At 32.4% G+C, this 17,438-nt stretch overlaps 2 protein-coding genes across 2 annotated transcripts; both read left to right on the forward strand.

Annotated features, from left to right (window-relative positions):
- Nucleotide 1: 1 nt before the first annotated feature.
- Nucleotides 2–7,523, forward strand: LOC130612418 (uncharacterized). The gene is made up of 5 exons (XM_057433723.1): nt 2–737; nt 3,624–3,776; nt 4,853–5,078; nt 6,082–6,236; nt 6,647–7,523. The coding sequence occupies exons 1-5, from the start codon at nt 141–143 to the stop codon at nt 6,863–6,865; spliced, it is 1,350 nt and encodes a 449-aa protein (XP_057289706.1). The 5' UTR covers nt 2–140; the 3' UTR covers nt 6,866–7,523.
- Nucleotides 7,524–7,609: 86 nt separating this feature from the next.
- On the forward strand, nt 7,610–17,357 carry LOC130612410 (xaa-Pro aminopeptidase 3-like). The gene is made up of 16 exons (XM_057433715.1): nt 7,610–7,753; nt 7,976–8,068; nt 8,254–8,331; nt 8,999–9,097; nt 11,755–11,809; nt 12,100–12,192; nt 13,003–13,076; nt 13,312–13,439; nt 13,771–13,921; nt 14,439–14,548; nt 14,870–15,033; nt 15,214–15,364; nt 15,523–15,595; nt 15,932–15,978; nt 16,245–16,405; nt 16,766–17,357. The coding sequence occupies exons 1-16, from the start codon at nt 7,690–7,692 to the stop codon at nt 16,899–16,901; spliced, it is 1,677 nt and encodes a 558-aa protein (XP_057289698.1). The 5' UTR covers nt 7,610–7,689; the 3' UTR covers nt 16,902–17,357.
- The last annotated feature ends 81 nt before the right edge of the window (nt 17,358–17,438 follow it).

A 17,438-nucleotide genomic window follows, 5' to 3' on the forward strand; every position in this document is an offset into this window, starting at 1 on the left:
TCTTGTGCACACGCAGGCTGGCGAGGCAGACAATTTATTTTTGGACTTTCATTCTGAACTACATGGTAGCGTGATGAACAAGGAGTAGGATGTGTCTATAGAGCTGAATATTACAACACTATCATTAAAATATCTTCCAGATGTCCTCCCTGAGTAGAAAATTGGAAGTTGTTTTTAATGAAGTTGACACCAGTTCTGATCATGTGATAGATTGGAATGAATTAAAAACATGTTGTGAAAAAATTCACATTGAACTTGATATATCAGACCAAAATGCATTTAATTCGTGCATAGACAAAAAATTGGGTGGGTTAACATTTGCAGGCTTTAGTGAATTTGTGAAACTTCGATTAGACAAAATTTTCCATGAAATTGATCTGGACAACAGTCATTTCATAGATCACTTGGAAATTACAAGTGCATTGCATAAACTTGGAATTAGTTTGACAACTCGGCAAGTTGATGGTATCTTAAAAGGAATGGATTTAAATGATGATGGTAAAATTGATTTCGATGAATTTTGCATATTTTTCTCAGACATACCAAGTCCAAGTTTTCAGTCAATTGCTAAAAAATGGAGTGTGGGAGCTGGTTTAGATTTTGGTTCTGATATTGTTCCAACCACAATACCACCTGCAGAAATGCCCTTGATACAATTTATGTCAGCTGGTGGAATGGCTGGTGTTGCTTCTAGGACTTTAACTGCTCCACTAGAAAAAATAAAAATTCTTGCACAGGTATAGCTAGCTATATATTATTATAAATTGAATAAGGGGTCAGGCCAACCTCAAAAATATATAATTGGTTAGCGCCACCCGACCGACTCACTTTAAAAGGCGAAAGTCACGTCGGGGAGTCAGTAAATTTGTAAAAAATAATCCAAATAATCCATGAACAATGTGTATGTAATGTAAAAAAAATTAGCAAAGGCGCTATTTTCGTGGTAATCGATAGGGGACTGTGCTGAACTACTCAGTGCTATATTTTCCTGCTCTGCATTTATATGGCAATACAAGCGAAAACCATGGGAACAACATTGACTGACAAAAATCGAACTTGAAAAGGAGGCTAAAAATACAACTGGCATACATTTAAAACAAATAACAAAATATGGCTGCGAAATATAGTATTTTTGTAATTTTTCGGGAAAAATTTTTATCTGACCAACCGACTGACTCACTTTTGTATATAGAAATGACGCTAATCAAACACTAAAAACCAAATGTTAAAATCCAAATAAATCTTTTCTTCCATTAATGTATTTGTGATGACAGTGATCATCCTTTTTTTGTTTTGTTTTTGTTTTTCTATTTCATTCTTTTGCTTAATTATTTCACGTTGGTAGTGGAAATTATACATTCTTTTCATTAGCATATTGAAACTATATGTAAAACCTTCTAAATCAGGTGAGAGTTTAAAATAACATTTTTTAATAAAATTTTGCTAAAAGATGTGTGTTTAGAAACGATTTTTTTTTGTAAAAAACCTTTCATTGATAGCACACACATAAATACAGTACTGTAAAAAATATATTTAAACATGCATTAAGTATCTGTCTGTGAAGGTAGAAAAAGTGGTACCTTACTATATGTATCTAAAGAGATTGAATATTCTTTTAGACCAGATCTGGATGTTCTTGCATATAGACCAAAATTATTTTGGTCTATATGCAAGAACATCCAGATCTGGTCTAAAAGCTGGTTATTGCTGGATGTGTATATAGACATTCCTGTATGTCTCTTAATGATTTTAATTCTGATTTCCTTACACCGCTTCTGGAAAAGGTCTCACTTAAAAATAAAAGATTAATCCTTTTAAGTGATTTCAATGTTAATCTTCTAAAAGTTACCTCTATTCAAAGTGTCACTATTTTTTTGATATTATTTCCTCTTTTTCGTTATTACCACATATCATTCTACCAACACTATTACATCATTTTCCCAAACTATAAATTTTTTGGTCGTCATCAGAAACCAACACTATATCTGGTAATATTACCATCTGTATATCTCATCACTTTGCACAATTTCTCATTCTAAATCAAGGTGACAGACATGTAAATAATTCTGCTATTAACGATAGCCCGTGATTGGAGGAACTTTGATGAATTTGTTTTGGTAATGACCTTTGAAAGGTAAATTGGAATGATGTCTTAAAATTACCTAATCAAAATGTTGATACCACATTTGATAACTTTTTTAAAGTAATTGAAATCCTACTTGATTTTCATGCACCATTAAACAATCCTCAAGTAAAAAGCATAACGAAAAGTTCAACTCTCCATGGATGACTTGTGGCATCGTCCACTCAATCAAGGTTAGAAATCATCTTTACAGATCTTTTTTGCATTGTAAAAATCCAACTCAGAAAGCTGTACATAGAGAAAACTACAAAATACATCGTAATAGGATTGTTTCTCTCTGTGGGCAAAGTAAGCGTAATTTTTATAGGAGATATTTTAAAGATAATCTCAATAACATCTAATGTATGGAAGGGTGTTAGGTCTATTATCTCATTAAAACATAATGATAAGTTTGTACCCACCTCCTTGAATATCAATGGTTCTGTTTCCTTTAATCCTGGTCAAATTTCAAACAAATGTAATAATTTTTCTCTTCCATTGCTGATAAAATCTGTTTTAAAATACCCTTTGCCAATAAACATATTTCTAGCTTTCTTGGTAACCCTATTCCCAGTTCTATTTTCCTTAATCCTGTCTTCTCACAGGAAGTTGCTGATTGTATTGAAATTTTAACTTAAAAAAGGAACTGGTCCATGCAGTCCCCCCAAAATTTTATCTTTTCGTTTCTCCACCGCCTCTTACGTCAAATATGCTAAGGTCTATTCCTGTATTTAAAAAAGGCTCTAAAATGGATTGCGCTTACTACTGTCCCATCAGTCTTCTGTCCAATATTGACAAAATATTTGAGAAACTTTTGTATAAAGGTGTATATATATAGTTTTCTTGAAAAGTTTAAGGTTTTGTATAGTCATTAATTTGGTTTTCGAAAACATGACTCTACTTCTCACACCCTCATGAACATTTTCCAAATAATTCTTGATGCGCTTGATAAGGGTCATTATGCTTGTGGTTATATTAATGACCTTTATTCAGCAATAAAATTCTCAGAGGTGCATCATTTTGCAAATGATACCAATCTTCTTCACATAAATAGTTCCCTGAGAAGTTTCGCAAAAGAGGTAAATCTTGACCTGAAGTTTCTCTAGCAATGGATTAACGCCAATATGATAGCTCTTAATACTAGTAAGACTGAATACATCATCTTTAGACACGTCAACCAAAAAATTGTTAATGAGAATTCCATGGTCCTTTAACAATCTGAATAATTTAAAACTATGATTTCCCAAAATAATGTTTCTAGTTCAAAACAACTCATCAGAACTTATAAATTGTAATTCAAAATAAGCAACATGAACATTCAACATGAAACCATGAAATCTTAAAATCATAATCTTGATTTTTTTTTCATTGGGCAAGATGATTTATAGCATCATGAAAAGTATGTGTTGCGCTTGATATGTGTTCATGATGTTTATCCTGATTCCATTACTGTTATTATCCTTGTTTAGCTATTACAGATATACTATAATGTTGTTTTTAGACATCTTCAGGAAAGACAAGCATTGCAAGGATGTTTCAAAAAATATATCACGGGGAAGGTTTTCGTGGCTTATTTAGTGGTAACCTAACCAATTGTGTTAGAATTTTCCCAACTTCAGCATTAGTTTGTTTGGTTTATTCCAGGATGATAAAGGTACGTACTCTTGTATTAAAAATATCTGTATAACTTGAAAGTCTGATTGACACTTGCAGGGAAAATACATATGTGCAATTGTCAGATAAGTTAAATATGTGAATTTAAAATTTCTAAGATATATATTGGGCAGAGACAGGTTAAACTATAATAGATGTGTAGCATATCATCCCACCTTAATGTAGAGAATGATCTTTTCTTATCAGCTTTCAAATTAATGGCACATGAATTAAGATTCGCAAATGATTTATTTTTTGCAAGTCAATAATCTTTTTGACAGGTCAAATTTACCCACTAAACATCACATTTGCTGATCGAAATTTAACATTTAAAAATACTTTATGCATAAATTTTTCTCTCTCTTTTTACATGTGTGAAAATACTAGCAGATGATGTGTAACTTCTGAGTTTTACGACAATGCTTAATGCTTAACGTATCCTTTGTTTACAAATGAACTTAATTGCTTTCTATTATCACCGTGTGCGCAATATAACAAATGCAACAAAACCTTTTTGTTTTCACATGTAGCATGCAAGCTGTTATTTAAAAGTGCTAACAATCACGAAAGCTGTTAAAATTATTATTTAAATAAATGGATGTTTTTTTATTTCACACTTACTTCTTTCATGATTAAAAATATTACTTTTGATTGCTTTTTTAATCATATTAGAGGCATCATCATTTCAGCATTTTAAATCAAAATATGCCAATTTTTAAGTTTCGTAGGTTGTTTTCTCATCATTTTGGAACAGAATACTGCAATTTTTAAGCTTCCTTCCTTCGTGTTGGCAAAAGATGTAAAATGTACGTATAAGTTGCTCTCACCATCTTTAAAACAGGAGAGGGTTTTGAAACACAGCAAAATGTAGTCATGAAATACATAAATTATTTTAGGGACAATCTCTATGATCTATTTACATTTTATACAATTGAAACAATCACAAATTTTTGCAAATAAAAATCTTTTTAGGCTTAACTGTCTTTTCAGACAGCCTGTTGTTAAGAAAAACCACTTTCTTTGGACACAAGAACTTTTTTGATCCCCCCTAAAAAATACCTTTTTTTGTTAATTTAGTACACTCCTGTTGATAACTCCAAAAATCCCAATCAACCCTTGTGGCGGTTTTTATCAGGTGCTATGGCTGGAGTTATTGCTACAACTGTCACACACCCTCTTGATGTTGTCAGAGCCAGATTAACAATTCAGGACTTATCAATAAAAAATGTTTCAAATTATACTGGAATAGCCAGTGCCTTGAAGAGAATTCATGTAGAAGAAGGAGTAAGAGGTCTTTATAAAGGTAGGAGTTTCAGGTTGCTATTAATAAGCCTTAACTATTAATTTTGTGTGACATAAAGTAAACAGTAGACAGTAATAGTAGTAATAGTAGTAAACAGTCAAGGACATGCAGATTGCATTGGATATAATACACAACAATTTTTACATATATACTTTAGTTCTAGAATATTAGCATGTCCACACACTCGCTAACCTAAAATTATTTAAGTATGGTATTGATGGCACATGAAAATGCCATACTCAGGGTGTCCACTTTGTTGGAAATGTCATCATCATCATCATCATCATCATTCATTCTTGGCTTAACGTCCGTTTTCCATGCTAGCATGGGTTGGACGGGGTATATTAATGACCCTCTTCCAATCTGATCTAGACTGTGTTAGATCTAAGTCAGGAAACATTAAAAATTGTCAAGAATTTTTTAAAAATTGCTAAAATGTCAGAAATATCAGGAGGAATAAGCTTTATTAGAAAATCAGTACCAGCCAAAAATAGATGAAAGTGAGAAAAATAAATAAAAAAAGGTCAAGGGAATTGGGCGTTGGACACGCTTAAAATTTATGAAGTCTCCCCTGTGAATTGTTTCAAAACTGAAATTAAGTGATTCATTTGCAGGTAATTGTTCACCGAATTCTTTTTCTGAAACATATTAAAGGGAGCACATTTAAAGATTTACATATTTTGAAAAAAGTATTATCTCAGGAATTGTTGTAGTCATTGATTTCATTCTTTATAAAAATGGCTTAATAAATGAGCCAATAAGTATTTTCCCTTAACCCTAACCCTCTACTAAGAATTTACACAAGGGTTTTAATGATTACAAAGTGTTGGATTGTTAGTAATAAATTATGTTGGACAGAGTTTTGCAGATGAAAGGTACGGACACATTGTGCTGCAGGTGCACAACAAGGGGTCTCAATTTGTGGATTCTCACCCGTAATGTTGTAACCTGTCTTTGTTTAAATTTACCAAAATTTTTGCATATTTCTGTTGTATTTTTATAGGATTAATACCATCGCTAGTCTCTATTGCTCCATTTCTTGGCGTTCAACAAAGTGCATATGATGTCATGAAATTGCATGCATTAGAAAGTCAATTTGGTGCAAATCCTTCTACTTTCTTGGTGTGTGGTGGTCTGGCTGGAATGCTTGCTCAAACTGTGAGTGTAATATTTTAGGCATATATCCTCTGATTTTTGTTATAGCAAAGCTTTAAAAAGCTTTACGCATCTGCTTGTTTTTCCTCTATACACATTTTGTTTTGTCCATTAAACAAGGTTTATTTGTAGCAATCACGACTAAAATGTCAAGTAGCATCAAGACAATATTTAACAGAAACTATTTTCGGCCTGGTAGATTCACCATCAATTTTCAAGTGTTTATGAGGATTTGTATTACCATTCATAATAAGAATTACTTTTTTCTTCTAATTTTTTGCCATTTCTACTGCTAAGTATTTTATCCCATAAGATAATTTTGTTGCCCTATAAGCAAGATTTTTATTATCTTAATATATATTCTGTTAAATATACAGTAACTGCTAAAAAATAACTATTTTATTCGCTTTTAGGTTGTTCACCCTTTAGATGTTGTGCGAAGGCAAATGCAAGTTGAGCGAGGCACAGAAAACATTACCAGAACATCGATATCAGCGTTAAAGTTACTATGGAGAGAAGGGGGAGTACAGAGAATTTATGCTGGGCTAATTGCTTCCTATCTAAAAGTTATGCCAGCTGCTGCCACAAGTTTACTAGTTCGGGATGCTCTCTTAGGAAGGTTGAAAGATTAGTGAAGTTACAATTTTTTGCAGAAATCAAATTTTGTGCTATGTGTTTTGAACGTATGAATTGTGGTCTAAAACATTCTCTAGGCTGTGGTAATTGTTGTTGTCTTTCTCATGAATGTGCGAAACTTAAACATTTAAGTCAATATAAATATAAACGCGCTCTGCATATACTATAATTTTATTTATTCACAATTATATAAAATAATTTAATTTTCTACCTTATTAAGAATGATATACTTTTGTATTTTGTAGGTTTTTTCCGTACAATTAAGTAAAAAAACAATGACGTAATACTTTTGAAAGAAAAGAAAACCAAACTAAACAATTCAATTATTATTTGTAGAATAATTTGTATATACAATATATACCTTTAAATGCACTTTTTTGTACCAATCTGATAAAATATTTTAAATATTTCGTATATATTTGATTATGTACTTATTGTAATTTATTTTTCATCACATTTAGGGCGTAATATTTTTCCAGGGTTCTATTAATATTTTAATTGAATATATTTTGATCTGCATAAATAGTGAGGGATGAAAAAATATTTTTAGTAAGACTTCTTGTTATGGTCTTTATGCGAAGAATAATCTGTAGACAGCAGCTTTTATTTGTATTCCAGTTTTTAAATTATATTTTCTATATGACTTTGGGTTCATATTACTCAAGCTTGTCTAGTCTAATATGAAAAAAATCATTCAACAGATTTGTTTACTTCTATACTTCTCTCTTCTCTTTAATTTGAAATTGAGAGTTGAGACTTTTTTTCAAGAATTTTATTAAACAAAAATTTTAATATACCTCAGATACATAAATTCAAAATAATGGCTTTCTCTACAAGAAGAATGCTAAAATCGATTATTATGAAGGATAATTCTTGGTGCAAATGTAAGTCCATTCTCTAAATTTTATGTAAACTGTGCCAACTTTGGTAATTCAATGTAGAACATAACAAAAATCTGCAATTGTACCATTCTTTAAACTTCTTAAAACTCCTGTGTGTTGCTTTTTTGAACATTCATTCACTTATGTAAACATTCTGTAGCTTGTTACTTTTTACTGGCATTTTATTCATATTTTCAAGTCTTTTATATGCTGCTTGATGTTTAGATCATTACTGGCGATTCATTTCTTCCAATATATCAAGCTCAGGAACTGACCTAGGAAAACCGAAAATAAAAAGCACAAATAAAAATGACCAAGGTAAAGTTTAATAGCAGACATAATTTTATTTTGTGTTATAAATTTAGAAGTATTTATAATTAAAAACCTTTTATAAGAACTGTAAGGTCGAGTGTAAAGACATTGTGTTGTCTGAGTTGTTATAAAAAAAATACTTTTGTGAGAAAAAATTGTCTTTCAACTTTTTAAAATAAATAAATTTTTAGTCATTGTACAGCCTGCCATCATATCAGCAGTTCAAATAACTCTACAAAGAAGTAAAAATGCAAAACCTTATTTGACAGGTAGGTTACAGGATTATCATTAAAGATAAGATATCTATTAACAAGTTTGTGTCACCATTCTAATAACCAGTTGGACTAAGGAAGTCAAAAAACTGACCTGTTGGTCTGACCATAATTAAAATATATTAAATAGTTTTGTACCAAGTTTGATACTGACTTTTGAAGTAAAGAAAATGTTCACTTATATTTCCAAATGTCAAGGTAAAAGTCTTGAAAAGAGGTAAAAATTTTTCATAAATTACAGATTTTAATAATGTACAACTTTTCTTGTACATGAGTTACCATAAAGATGATTAGCAAAGTTGATAACGTTTAAAAAATTTGATTATGAAAATATTAAGTCAAAATGTTTTTCTACTTGACATTATACATAATTGTGGTTTGTGATAAATCTTAGTAAAAAGACTTGCTAGATCTATCCTGGTATGAAGCTGCCATGGGTACATGTACTTTTGAAAGTATAATGGAGATCCTTGTGCATTGAGCACTTCTAACATGGAAACAGTAATAATTGAAAATGAAAATTGTCTCATTGCATACCAGAAAGCTAGACAGAATTGCAATAGATTGAAATAAATTGATCTCATATCCAGCACAGTTCAATACTAAGATTAAATTTTGTGTCTGCATTACTTTAATTTCTTAAATTCCATAACTATTTTTTAAGCTCCACAACTGGAAAGCAGCATTGAAGGAAAAATGTATCCTGATATTGGACAGCCAACTCCTTTTAGGCATCCTCACCTCTTTAAAAGTTATGATGAAGGTAGGCTACCCAATTTTTTGCATGTCTTGCTTGTGGTATTGGAAAGGTTTTAAACATTATTTTATTTGTGAATACTGTTGATGCTAAAAAGGAACAGAACATTGTAAACATGTGCAAAACTTGTTATTTTCAAGTATTGCAAATACAATCCTGGTCACATAGATGCAACTTGTGTCATAATTTCGAGAATGTATATAAAATGATAGTGTTAAAACAAAAAATGTGTAACTAAGCCTGAGGAAAGTTGTGCCTGTTGCCTGCCTGCATTTTTAATTACAACTGCGTCCAAAAGTTCATTGTTTTAAAAAAATTGATTATTGTTCAGAAAAGGATAATCTGAGGTGAATTACCCAAACAATATACAAAAAAAGCCTGAAATGACATTACCACAGCAACAACATTTTCCCTACCTTTTGCTCTACACTTTATTCTCTATAATCTGAACACAGGACTACTCAAACTTCCCGTAACTAAATTCTCCCTGAACCTTTACTAATATGTTATCATAATAATCACTCGATAACCCTGTCTGATAATTCGAGCATTTGCTAAGTTGAACTTCATCAGCAGTGCTGCTGGCCAAAATATGCTCGATAACTCGAATCCCAAAGAAAAAACTAGTGGAAAATATCTAAGGTTCTGTTTTTATTTTAAAAAATAAATGGCTTATTTAAAAGTATATTTTCAGTAAATTTTAAAGCATATTTAAACATATTGAGTGATATTTGTTTCTGTTTTCTGTTTGACTGTCAATGCAAAAAAACAAAAAAATGAAACTGTTTTCTTTTTTCGTTTTTGTCAAAATTCAACTTGAGCTGCCTGTTGTTCCTGTGGAAGTTCTAGTTGTCAAGGCAATGTAAACAACACTCAAAGGTAACCAATAAAAAAGGGGAAATTTGCATCTGTTTTAAACCAGTCAATATCATAAAATATTTTAAGATACAAGTAACTGAACTTGAGAAATACTAAATAATTGGTACACCTTGGAAGATTTGTTTGATGTGTAAAAAACTCATGTATTATAATGTGGCGAAACATAATTGTCATACTGATTTTGTATCCACAATTTCCAACATGAAATTGTATTATAAATAAATGTATAAAATAGACTTATGATACAAGGGAATATAAACCTATAATGTTTTAAAGTCTTAATAATATATTAGAAATATTTTATATTTTTCAGTTTCAATATTTTCTAGTGAAACATTTCCATAACAACATGTCTAACATCATTGCATCGCTGAATCATTTTAAAATTTTATGGGTATCTAGTTGTAGCAAGTAAGAAATAAACTGTCATGCATTGCATCAAGTAAGGCGCGAAAATTAATGAAATTAGTATAAAAAGCAATCTTTTTTATATATAAAATTATCATACAGTTTTTTTTCACATAGTTGACAGATGTCAGTATTTTATTTCGTTCACCATTCGTAACCTTGTTTTATCATTTAATATTAAATCTGTCGCAGTACTGCAAATGTATAAGTTAGAATACATGCCGACAAAAAAACTACAAGCCTCCACAAAACTACTGAGTCAAAATCAGTGTTGTGACTTTTTTGGTTAGCTAGACCCCTTGCTCTACCCCCCCCCCCCCCTGCAACTACCCAGTGTTCACACAGGTCTTCAACATTAAGCTAAGGGGGGAGGGTTTTTTTCATTTGATTTGTTGTTATTTCTTACCAAATATTAAGTTGTCTCACTTAATTTTGTGAACGGTTGTAGCTAGCTATTTTATTTTAAGAAATTGTTTGAAAAAATCATGTTATGAAATAAAGTTCATGAAATTTTTAATAACTAACTCTATCTCAGATGTCCATGTCTACAACCATAAAAACGTTTGTAAAACCAATATGCATGTGCAAATAAAAAAGATCTTATTTTGGAAATTAAAAATGTCCTACAAAACATATAATATATGATTACCATGGCTGCACTGTTTACTGCTGTATCCATGGCAACGTGGTAGTCATGGCAATGATTTTTAAGTAAGCTTCTGCTTATCATGATTGAACATGATTTGGTGCTGGTATTTTTGCTCACATTGCGCATACTTCTGTATGCTTTCAAAAACATTCATAAAAACATGAATGCCCATTATTGAAAGTAGAGGGATTTAAACCATGTGGTCTGGGAATGAAATGTTGCAGTTTTTGGCTGTTGATTGGTTGTTACTTTGGTCATGAAAATCTTCAATATTTTTAAGTTGCTATTTTGCTTCGTTTTTGCCTTGATTGCTCTCTATCTTCGTGTTGGCTATGATTTCATGCAGGAGATTTTCAAGGCATTTCCTAAGACACCATTTGTTAGTTACCGAAGTTATATAGGAGAGCTGGGTAAGAATAAGAATATTTATTGTCTCATTTTAATTTGGGATAGCTACTTTGAATGTATCTGCCACATCTGGCACTTTATTTTGTTAACACTTCACATATTGGTACAGTTTAAATACAATCCTTTTACAGGTACCAGATTATGACAAAGAAAAGCATCGGTTCAAGTCAACAGGAAGTTTTTTTTTTCGCAAGCTCTACAGTATAACTCCAGCATTGCGTGCTGCCTTGGTTTTCATAAACACTCGGCTTCATTAACACTTAAATTTTTAGGGTGTTATCCTTGTTGCTATTTTTTTTCAATTTTTTAACTTTTTTAGTGACACCTGGAATTACGAGAAGAGAATATCAAGAGAGAAGATATAAATTGATGACGTAATGCTTGCTTTAACTTCCACATTTTATTCTGTTTGGTATATGTAATGTGTTTGTGATTTCTGAATTCTGAGTAATGGCCTATTCAATCGCACGTAAGCTCTGCTTTAAGCGGTAGTCTGTTTTATAAAACTTTTGCCACGCTTTATGGCTTAGGATTTTAGCGATTCTTACTAGCTTGTTATAGCTTGTCCCTGGGAAATTTTATTTAGGGTAGAGATAAATTAAGGGTTAAGAGGACTCTTATCAAAAACCGTTTTATTAACCTAAGTTTTTTTTTTTGTTTTTAGAGTTTTAAGCGAAAGTAACTTTGGTCGTGATTATGAGAACCATTTGGTGCTTCTGTCAGCTGAACATTTAAAATTGATGTCCAACGATATTCCGTTAGTATTTAGTATCTTACGAACTATCCTTTCTCTTGTTATACCATTTTTATAATCCGGGAATCTAATGTTCAAGACCCTTCCTCCAATGTCATTAGTTTTTGAATTTCTCATCAATTCTTTTTTTTTTTGTCAATTTTTGTTAATTAGTACGCCCGTCAAACATATCCTGGTCTTCAGATTTTCCCGCATCGATATTTCGTGCATATTTTCTCCGCCTGTTACCACGAAGAAATAAAAATGCTAAGCTGCGGCGCAACTATTTTTAACAGAACGCCGTTATTATTATAAAGCTTAAAAACACAATGTAATGTAATAATGAGGAGTGACTCACAATTTAAAAAGTATACACTAAATGTCAATCTGACGTGCAACGTGACGCATTGATCTTTTGGAGAATAAAACTTGACTTCATATATTTTCAGCCTGCCAGCCAGCAGTTTCAATAATACCGTAAAAGACGGAGTAAGCGCCCGCTTATTTAAATTTTTTATGTTTAGAAGGGGCAGTTATTCGGCAGGGGCGCTTATTTAAGCAGGGGCGCTTATTAACTTTTCTAAGATAAAAACAAGTAAAATGTGTCATTTCATTTCTTTCGTTTCACTTTTAACGAACAACATCTTGAACAAAAATTGTAGCCACTTTGAGCTGCTTTTTAAGGAGGTAACCGTATTGTCTGTTCAAAATGCTATCAGACGGACAAAATATGCACGACAAGCGGAAATCTGAGGACCAGCAGACCCGTTAATTTTTACACGGGATGACGAGTAGTTTGTTATAATTAACTTATCCAATATTACTTATGTTTAGATATTCGTTTCATCAGGACACAGACTTTCTGTACCTAACTGGTTTCAACGAGCCGGATGCAGTACTAGCTATAGGTATACCTAAAACTACTGCACTAATAGCTGCCAGTGTTTTTTGTTTGTTTGTTTATCTTGTAGTTGTTGTTGCGGCTGTTGTCGTTGTTTCTCGTTTTTTCGTTTTCCTTCGCTGAGATGTGAATGTTGGGAACCACTGTGAACATCGCTACGCTTTGCTTATTGCTATTGCTTTTCTTTTACCTTTGATATTATAATTGTTCTCTTTATTAACCTCTGTTTTTTCTCCATCTAGATTTTAACAAAACGTCCAGGTCCATTCAATTTTTACTTTTTGTGAAACCGAAAGATCCGAAACGGGAATTATGGGACGGAGCCGTGGTGGGTGAGAAGGCGGCTGTGGAATATTTTGGTGCTGACGAAGTAAAAAGATTGCATTTGTTTAAATTTAGTTTACTTTTTGACGCAGGTTGCATTTTCCCAATACTAACTATAATACTGCCAAGAAGAACTATAGAAAATTGACAAATTTTTATTTTGTTTGTGGATATGATGTTATACTGGAGAATCTTGTGTCAGTATTTAAGCGATAGACAAGATACTAAGAAGTTATGTTAGTCATATTCTGGTGTAAAAACTAACTTTTCTACTGAATAGCCATAGCACTGAAGGATTTTATCCCAGAGAGTTTTGTTTTTTATGTAAATATTGCTTTAAAAAACTATACAGTCAATCTTCATAATTTTTATTGTAGGCGTTTCCACTAAACTCCCTGCATTCTATCATGCGTGATAGATATGGGTACAGTAAAAATTATTGTGTCTGGTATAAAACAGAAAACCGCAACGGTAAACAACACGAACTAATCTCGTCGATTCTTCAAGCTAAATGGTTTCATAGTGAAGGTAGGAGTTATATATTTAATGAGGTTTATGTTAAAGTTCACTAAAATTTAAAATGTCCATGAGCAGAAGCTTATTTTGTAATTTTCCAAAAGTATGCAAATTCTTATTTTTGGTTATCATGTTGAAGAACATAAGCAAAGTGGATATTGTTAGATGCCGTACTTTCCACAGGACGAAACAGAGTAGATATGACAGTGGAACGGATTAGATCTCATGTTTTTATGTGCAGCCGATAGTATTGGGTTTTTACTCGAAAGCTCAAACTTAGAATATATCCGCCTGAAGTCTGTTTTGCATTACGCACTGGGGTTCTTGTAAATTAGGTTTGCCCTTTTCCCCACTTATTAAGTCAAGGAGGTTCTTGTATATCTTTGTTTGAACTTTTATAAAAAGAAAATTTTTCACAAAGTTTGATTCTAAGAAGCTTTTCTTTAGGCACATGAGAGGTTAGATTAGCTGGAAATTATTTTGTGAAAATAAAATCTGACCAAATATTTTGATTTCTTCTTTCTTTCAGCACAACATAACATAGGATTCAACTTGCAGTTGTTAAGACTGATCAAATCACCTGCAGAAATAAAAATCATGAAGAAGTCGGCTTCTATAGCTTCGCAAGCTTTTACAAAGGTACGTAAATTTTATCAATTGAGCAGTCCGTTTTGTGTTTTGTGAAAATTGGACCAAAGTTCTCTCTTATAGTTGTTGTTCATATTATTTCAGGGTTACTCCTCAATTTTAGCATGTTTTTATTTTTAAAATGCATGGAAATGCTGCATATGTACAGCAATAATCTGTTCTCCACTCCACGTTATGTTTTCCATTCCAACATGTTCAATTTTTTTGTTTTATTTCAGCTTCTTGTTACAGTTTCGCCACTAATATTTTTTCCATTTTTGACGGCTTTTTTCTGATTTAAAAAACATTTCTTTATATTTTTGGAAATTTCAGGTAATGCAAAATACACGAGCCGGTGTTCCAGAATCACATCTGCATGCATTGCTCAACTTTCATTGTAGAATTGGCGGTGCACAGCGTCTTTCATTCCCGCCCGTTGTTGCGGGTGGGAGCAGTGCAAATACGCTCCACTACATCAACAACACTAATATACTGAGGTAAATTTTGCTTGATTTTTTTGTTTTCGACATTCGTTAAATTTGTTGGTTATTCGTTGTTCTTTTGTCGTGAAGCTTTTGCTTTTTTTCTCCATAAAATATTTTGCAACGCCATATTTACTAGTAGTTCTGTTTATTATTTTTCAATGCAATTATGCATTTTATTTACGAAAACTTCAGGGATGGTGATTTAGTGCTCATGGATGGAGGGTGTGAATACAACGGATACGCAAGCGATTTGACTCGTACGTGGCCAGTTAGCGGAACATTCTCTCTCCCGCAGAGAGACCTTTATGAAATTGTACTAAATGTACAGAAGATCTGTCTGGAGGTAAAAGTTACTTTAACTTTGACAGACGCACTTTTAACGTCGAGAGAAAAATTTTTAGCTCTTGACGAATCGCTAGAACCTGTTAACACCTTTCGCATTTCCGCATGTACCCAAGGTGGAGAACGAATTTTATATACTTAATTTCCATGTTTTCGTAGGCTTGCCAACCTGGCGTATCAATAGATCATTTACACCACGTAATGTTATTAAATATGGGGAAAGAGCTCCAAGGTATTTTTCGTTAATGCGACTAGATTATTACTAGCTAGCGGCCGGCTTTGCTTAGTGGTGTACGCAGATAAACTGTTACGAAACAGGGAAACGTTATTTAAATATTCGCGAATGTTTTGAAAATCATTTCCTGCAAAAATTGTTTCGAGACCCGCTATTTGCAAAAAAAATATTCCTGCTTGAAAACGATTACAAGTTTCATCTGTCTTAATGTACCAGCATTTATATAATAGATACCTAAATTTTCATATACATCACACTCGTCTTGCCTCTGCAATTGAGATGTATATTTGATTTTCTCTGTTTATTTTTATATCACTGTTTCTCTATTCTCAGGTATTGGTTTGATCCAGCGAAATCTGACTGAAATCCAATTGAAGAGGGTATGTATTCCATCACATGTATTACAGCATTTAATATTGGCTAACTGCGCCTTTAATGAACAGTACTATACATTACGTCTTGCGATGCAGGCTCCTTGTGTGTGTTTTTATATATATTTAACTAAACAAATCACTTTCTAGATCGCTGTTTTCACGTCCCCAATAATTGTCAAAACCAAGTGTTTAAAGTCCTAAATTTTTTTGGACTCAACTGGTGGAGCGCCATTTAAGAAAACATTTAAAACGAAAAAAACTTGTGTCTTTAGACCACCGCTGAATTCTGTCCGCATCATCTGGGTCATTACTTGGGAATGGACACCCATGATACAATGTTACTTCACAAAGGATTACCTTTACAAGACGGAATGATGTTCACCCTCGAACCTGGTTTATACATACCTACTACTAATACTAATGTACCTGAAAGGTAAGTTGCAGCTGGTTTCTACTTGAGTGTGATACATTCTTTATCAGGCAATTGTATTTCCATCACGTAACAATCATTTCCGTTGCCCGTTTGTTTTTACTTTTTAAGAATTATCAAGGATGCTAAACTTGCAGCAAATTAAAACACCTTCGGAACTTTTTTCACTTTTCTTAAGAGAATAGGAAAGAGGGAAATTATTTTTAAGGTAGAATTGGGAATTTTTTTTCCATTGATTTAATAATATTTCGAATTTCTGATTGCACTTTTTACTATACCTAATCGTGAAAATTTTCTGGTCCTGATAGATTGGACAGAGTATGGTAAGCGCTCTAACCATTAAAAAATGTTTTTCACTAATAGGTATCGTGGAATTGGAATCCGCATCGAAGATGACATTCTAATGACAAAGACTGGTCCATATGTGCTGAGTGCAGAGTTGCCAAAAGAAGTTGAGGATGTGGAAGAACTGCTTTCACAAAGGACTTTCAGAAAGTAAAAGTCATACTTATACCGTTTCAGAAAAAGTTTTGTTTTCGGGGGAAACGTGTGTCGAACAAAAAAGAAGAACAAAACAGACATATCACTGCCAAAATCTTTCTTTTGGCGCATTGCTTTTGAAAATAATAAGTGATAAATATGATTCCCCAATTCAGGGGCAGAATAACAATTTGTTTTCAATGTCAAGCCTCGTCTCTACAGATGCTTGCGTCCGGTAATTTCAGTTTGTATTAAATGCAGTTCTTACAACCTACATGTAGCTAAGCACAACGAAATTCAATAGCAGTTTCATTGCGAGACACTACATTATGTTGCACAAGTTTATGCATCACATCCAACGTACATTTTTAACAAAAGTCTTTGTAGTTTTATATTGTAAATAGTGGTGTAAATTTTGCGTTATTGTATAGTCTATATGTATAATTTTTTCAGAAAAAAAAAAACATGCATTAGATCTTTACCTGTTCTAGGTTGACCATGCGTCCTTACTTACCGAGAACAACCTCTTCTGATATCAATGAGGTGTCCTGCAGCT

Source organism: Hydractinia symbiolongicarpus, chromosome 10 (genome assembly GCF_029227915.1).
Source record: "Hydractinia symbiolongicarpus strain clone_291-10 chromosome 10, HSymV2.1, whole genome shotgun sequence".
Taxonomy (NCBI): Eukaryota; Metazoa; Cnidaria; class Hydrozoa; order Anthoathecata; family Hydractiniidae; genus Hydractinia; species Hydractinia symbiolongicarpus.

What these genes read in the sequence shown, in the direction of transcription:
- LOC130612410 (XM_057433715.1), top strand. Translation starts at nt 7,690, where the DNA reads ATGGCTTTCTCTACAAGAAGAATGCTAAAATCGATTATTATGAAGGAT. An exon ending in AACAACACTAATATACTGAG is followed by an intron (nt 15,034 to 15,213) that starts GTAAATTTTGCT and finishes CGAAAACTTCAG; the next exon opens with GGATGGTGATTTAGTGCTCA. An exon ending in AATACTAATGTACCTGAAAG is followed by an intron (nt 16,406 to 16,765) that starts GTAAGTTGCAGC and finishes TTTCACTAATAG; the next exon opens with GTATCGTGGAATTGGAATCC.
- LOC130612418 (XM_057433723.1), top strand. Translation starts at nt 141, where the DNA reads ATGTCCTCCCTGAGTAGAAAATTGGAAGTTGTTTTTAATGAAGTTGAC. An exon ending in AAATAAAAATTCTTGCACAG is followed by an intron (nt 738 to 3,623) that starts GTATAGCTAGCT and finishes TGTTGTTTTTAG; the next exon opens with ACATCTTCAGGAAAGACAAG. An exon ending in CTGGAATGCTTGCTCAAACT is followed by an intron (nt 6,237 to 6,646) that starts GTGAGTGTAATA and finishes ATTCGCTTTTAG; the next exon opens with GTTGTTCACCCTTTAGATGT.